This window comes from Polyodon spathula, chromosome 5 (assembly GCF_017654505.1).
Source record: "Polyodon spathula isolate WHYD16114869_AA chromosome 5, ASM1765450v1, whole genome shotgun sequence".
Lineage (NCBI taxonomy): Eukaryota > Metazoa > Chordata > Actinopteri > Acipenseriformes > Polyodontidae > Polyodon > Polyodon spathula.
The window spans coordinates 12,607,168-12,612,748 of record NC_054538.1 but is presented as its reverse complement, the minus strand read 5'-3'; the positions used below and the strand labels follow the sequence as shown (position 1 = coordinate 12,612,748).

General features: G+C 37.3%; 1 protein-coding gene across 2 annotated transcripts in view; it reads right to left on the bottom strand.

Annotated features, from left to right (window-relative positions):
• LOC121315571 (otoferlin-like) overlaps positions 1-5,211 on the bottom strand; it is a 97,615-nt gene extending 92,404 nt beyond the window's left edge. The window contains exons 1-2 of one of the 2 annotated variants that reach the window (XM_041249778.1): positions 4,842-5,211; positions 1,360-1,418 (exon numbers count right to left, since the gene is read on the bottom strand). In XM_041249778.1, the coding sequence (XP_041105712.1) occupies positions 1,360-1,418; positions 4,842-4,920 (138 nt within the window). In that variant the 5' untranslated portion in view covers positions 4,921-5,211. The remainder of the gene's footprint in view (positions 1-1,359; positions 1,419-4,841) is intronic. The other variant, XM_041249775.1, reaches the window with a different exon arrangement.
• Between the last annotated feature and the right edge of the window lie 370 nt (positions 5,212-5,581).

The window sequence follows — 5,581 nt, the reverse complement described above, 5'->3', positions numbered from 1 at the left end:
CCATGAGAGTTAAAGCCCTGGTTATATTGAAACTCCAGTACAAGGGTCTCCAACCCAGGTCCTGGAGGACTACTGTGGCTGCTGGTTTTCAATCCAACCAATCTCTCAGTTATTTCATTGAACCAATTATTGACCTAATTAGTCAAGATTAGGAGGTGTTCCAGATCTTTAGCCACTGATAATGTAAAGACAACTATAAAAATTGCTGGATCAGGACTCTCCAGGACCAGGGGTGGAGACCTCTGCTATAGTACATTACAAGCTCAGAGGGAACTTGATGCGGCACTTCATGTCCTGCTAGAAAATGAATCAGCTGCTGTTACTGGTAGACAGGTCAGGGAGGGTAGTCAGTGTTTTAGACTTTACATGTAGTAATGTCAATGCCATGAAATAATGTACTTAGTATATTTATTATAAACAATAAATGAGTGCCCTACGTGCCTCTACCTCTTCTATTAATATATAGCAATCCCCTTTATTGTGAAGCATGGTTTACGTATTCTCTCTGCGCATTCTGTCTTTTAAAGGGATTGTTGCCTGACCCTGGTTGGATAGCAGATTCCCCAACCAACTCAGCATTGATTCGGTGGGTACTGTCACTGCGCCACTAAACGCGCATGCGCTGGGTTTTCATTTTGATCAGAATCGGACTTTTGGAGAAGCCACGCCCTATGGGGGCAGACACATTTGATTTTAACCACTACGTCTGTGAATGCACTCGTTTCATCAGAATCGAGCCCTTAGTCTTCAGCTGTTTTACACACCAGGTGGGTGACCTGGTTCTGCTTCTACCAAGGGAGCCACTCAGAATCCTCTTGTTTTTTCCCCATGCATAAGATTTTCAACTATGCTGTTATAAGAATTGCTCATGCACTACTAATCTGCAGTATGTATAGTCATGTTATTTTTTTATATTCCCCAGCTGTTCTGTTTAAATATAATCAATGTTATGTGTTTTTTCATTCTGTCGCTAAATGCCATTTTAAAGGTGTTCCAATGTAAATAGTGCTCATGACCACCAGTTTCCTCATAATTATACACCTGTACATCCACCATAATCCTGGTTATGCAAGCATGTATTTTGGACAGTATGCACCTTTTAAAATAGTTAATTAACAATGGTGCAGACCCCACTAAAGATTGAAATAATAACAAAATAACAAAAATCAAAAGCACCCACGTGATTAAGAAACCGTCACCGGTTTATTGAAAGCTTTACCCTTTGAAACCTGACATTTTTAAGGTAGTTTTGCCATGTAAACAAAAATACATTTGTTTAATTAAAAAAATGCTGTGGATCAAAAGGGTTAAATAATATTCTGGTACTGGTCAACTTTACAAAAATAAAATAATACTAACCTCGTCAAATTTTGCTTCATCTTCGCAGTTTTCCAGAACCCGTGTATAAAATGAGAGCCCTTGAAAAAGAAGAAAAAAAGGTTTTACTGAGCAGGTATCTTTTTTTAATACAAATAACTTTATCATATATACTGTACAATATACTGTATATATAATATATACTGTAATTAACATAATTAGTTGAACCAATGAAGCCAGGAATAATGAGCATTTCCACTCAGAAACATCTTAAAGAATCTTCAGACATTTATATTCTGCAAAAATTCAAACTCAGACACTGTAACTGATGACTGCATCTTTAAAACCCCACACTTGGGATGTTTCTCCACCATACATACCCTCCAACATTCCCGATGTCACTTCCTTGACCTACACACTCGATGCCAGACATTCAGTTTCAGATCTTACATTTTGTGGCATACAACAATTATTCCAGCACGTAGGGGTGCAAATCCTGACCAAAAATTGTTATAGTGTCAATCAAATGGATTTTTTATTTACGCACGGTACAGCCGGGGGGATTGAATGAAGAACTTGTATGATCGGGTTTTCTATCGACTAATGTGCTTTTATATTTGTCTGAATTCCTGTAGACCCTAATAAGCTATTTTCTTTTCTTTTCACTTTGATATGGCCAAAACTGTGTAATTTATCTCATTTAATCATGAGCTATGAATATTGATTATATATTGAAGATGACAACAATGCACTGGAGTGATGTAATTAACTAACTTTTTGAATCTCACTTTATCGTGATGTAATTGTACTACTAGCTGTGAACATGCTGTCTATCCTTGTACTGCTTACTATTGTATTTCTGTTGAGACACATAATGCATAGTAGTGGTCCATATATGTCTACACTCTAAGACCTGTTTTTAATTGTCTGTTTTACACATAACTAGTATTACATCAATTAAGCTAATCGAAACAACTATTTATAAATGTGTTTTTGTTTGTTTCCTGCACTTTTTGCAGTATGCACGTTGTGTTCTAGCCTGTCATTAATAAATACAGCTTGTTGTTTTTCATTGAATTCTGCGTTGGTACTGTTTTTTCCCCCCTCGGTGTGCGGATCTGTTCTGTGGCGTGTTACTTGTGTACTTACAGAGATTGACACACCTTTTAGGTATTGCCCGTTGGAGAGTGTTTTAAGGCGCAATGAAAACTTTTTCACAAATGATAATACAAAATGAGCCTTCAGTAGCCCAACCAACCAAACTAATGGAAAAACTCATACATAGGATGCATAAGTAGGCCTCCATTTCTTAGTCTGGTAAACATAATTGCATGGGTCCTCAATATAAATGTGAAATACATACAGGCCGATGCCTCCATTATGACTTCATCACCAGGATGTTACACCCTGGTTCAGTTCACAACACCAGAGCTGATTTACTGGTTTAGGTGCTTGTGAAATGTTCTGCGCAGTGGTTTGAATATTACACTGTTCCAGAGTATCAGAAGAAAACAATACCTGGGGAGGATTGCTGATGATTAAGTAGTCTCCAAGAAACACAGAGGCAACTGCATACAGACCGTTTAATGGGCTTCTCTCTGTTCTGATTCACTGGGCTTCACCCGTAGGTTGGAACCTATTATGAGTTTATTACAGCTGAAACCTAAGTATAGTACTAGAGTAAAGACCTGAAGACTCTTATCAAGCAATACAATTTAGCATTACAAACTCATTAGAGAACCCTGCAATGCTGCAGCATCCAGGTGATCAGATGACAGGAAAATATATAAAATGCACCAATAATTTGAGGTGTCAATTTACACCCACACAAATGTACATCAGTTAACACTCACAGTACAATCAATACCATACTTTGCATATACTGTAAACCACACTAAATATGCCAAAACTACAGTTGTTGGTATTTGTACTTTTTGTCTTGTTTAACATGCTATTTGCTCAGCACTTTAGCTAGCCAAGAAAGAATCTCCTGGAGTTTATCTTGATCTCCACATCAGAAGTGCCAAGAGGGAATTTTCCAGAGTTTTTACGACCAAACATTATAGTTATTTTTTCTCTGGTTTTTCACCATTTTCAAGCGATGACATGTAATTTCAGTAGGAATAATTGTATTTTTGTATGGTAAAGTGGAATACTATTTTGAATGACAGGTATACATTGAGGATGGTATATACTGTAGCTTCTTGCAGTGGCAGTTTTAAAATATTTTTTTATTGTAATGTTTCTACAATGGTGTTACAACCTGACTGCTGTGTTGGTGTTTATACAGGAAGGCAGAGCAAGACACAAACCAATGTTTTATGCTACATACTTGCAGTACCTCCATGCACCTGGGTTGGTCATAGTGGTATACTATTGTGCTAAACAAGCCAAGCTCCATCTGCAGAACATGGAGCCAGTTGAGCTTTATATCAGTTACTACTCAGTCAACTAATGTCACGAGTCCATTGGAGAAGTAAAGTAACAACTAGACATTTTGTGATAAAAAATAAGCTTATTCAATATTTTAAAAATTAAACAGAACCTTATATAACTTAACAGCATTCATCAATTACAAATTGCACCTACTAAACAGTTTAATGTATCATAGGTCTTCAGCGTCATATAATGTAGAGGCTTGGATGGCTTAATGAACAATGAATTGCTGTCTTGTATTTAAGAAGCCATACAGTATATTAAAAAAAAATAAAAATAAAATAAATCATTATTTGCATAAGCATTCCTGTCAGCAGCACATCTCTTCTACCTGGGTGTTACTCTGGACCTGACACCTCAATCTATTATCTTAAGATAACAGAGCTACCAAAGACTTGTACCACTGTATTGATACAGTAGTATCCAGATTTCTTTTGCCGCAAAACGCTTATAACACCTTGGAGCTGTCAGCAAGTGCTAACAGATCTCTAGTTATTTACAACAAAAAAAAACCCAAAACAAAACATATTTATCATGACCTATATCCAATGTGTTCACATATAAAGTTAGTTAGACATATAGACAGTCAGACAGAAACCTCTATATACCACACAATTCTGATACTCTAATAGCTTGTGCTAAAAGATGTCCAGAACTCTGGACCAATTTTCATCACAACTGAATAACAGCTCCTCTACTGCTGGTATATGTAAATAACGTGACAGTGAGATGAACACACCTACTGTACAGAATGCCCTTAGCAAGTTTAATCACAATGGAATAAGCAGATCTCGAGATAATTGTACAAATGTGAAATATATAGACAGTCAATTAATCTCCCCATACACTAAATGTGTGCTTTAAGAAGGTCCTTGGCAGGCTTGGACAGCCTCCACTAAACTGCCCAAAGGGATCTACATCAGCAGAGTAGGATTTTTAACCACTGTATCGCTATAATCTTAGCACCTGTTCAAAATGTACTGTGCATAAACCAGTAAATTAGTCCTCATCAAGATACTTTTCTTTTGCCTACTTGACAGTTAAAACAAAGAAAATAAATAAAAAAAAAAAAAAAGAAACATGTTTACCTCTAAATACTACTTTGCCGATCCTGTCCCCCTTGCCACTTAGATCTGTTACCGATTTGAGGTGGACAATCAGAGCCATGGTGAGTTGAAGATGAGCAATAAGACGAGGTGCAATAAAGTGTAGCCTCGCGGTTTCACAGAGACTGTACCATTAACATGGATCATCTGAGAGCAGCTTTTGGCACCGAAAGATTGTCCACTCCCATCCTGTACCACGACCAGATCCTGTTTTTTTTTTTTTATTTGTTTTTATTTTGCTGACAGAGAACACTTAAATTATTTATCAGCTTTCATTTGATCGCACTGGATACTGCACTGTTTGGTTTCACGTGTCCTGCTGTTTCTCTACGCTGCACTACAGCGGAGCATTTACACTAGCCTTAGTAAGAAGTGGAATGGGCAGAAGTATCTAGAGCTTGTGCCGTGGGGGACGTCAGCTGCTGTACAGGAGATAACCGATCAAAATATGTGTTTAGTGTTGATGCGTGCAATCGCTGCATGCTGATATTATGCCAGTAAATAACACTTTCTTTTTATCCCATGCACCTTTGGGTATTATATCCATGTTATGTGCTTTCTACCGACGGAGGATAATTTGGCAAACACTGGATAATGTTAAAACTAAGAAAACAATAATTTCAATAACTTTTTTTGTGTACTACGAGCGGAATTCCTCAGGTGTTTCAGTATACAACAAGACAAAAAGAACACTTAACAAAAGACAGACGGTCCTTGGCTTA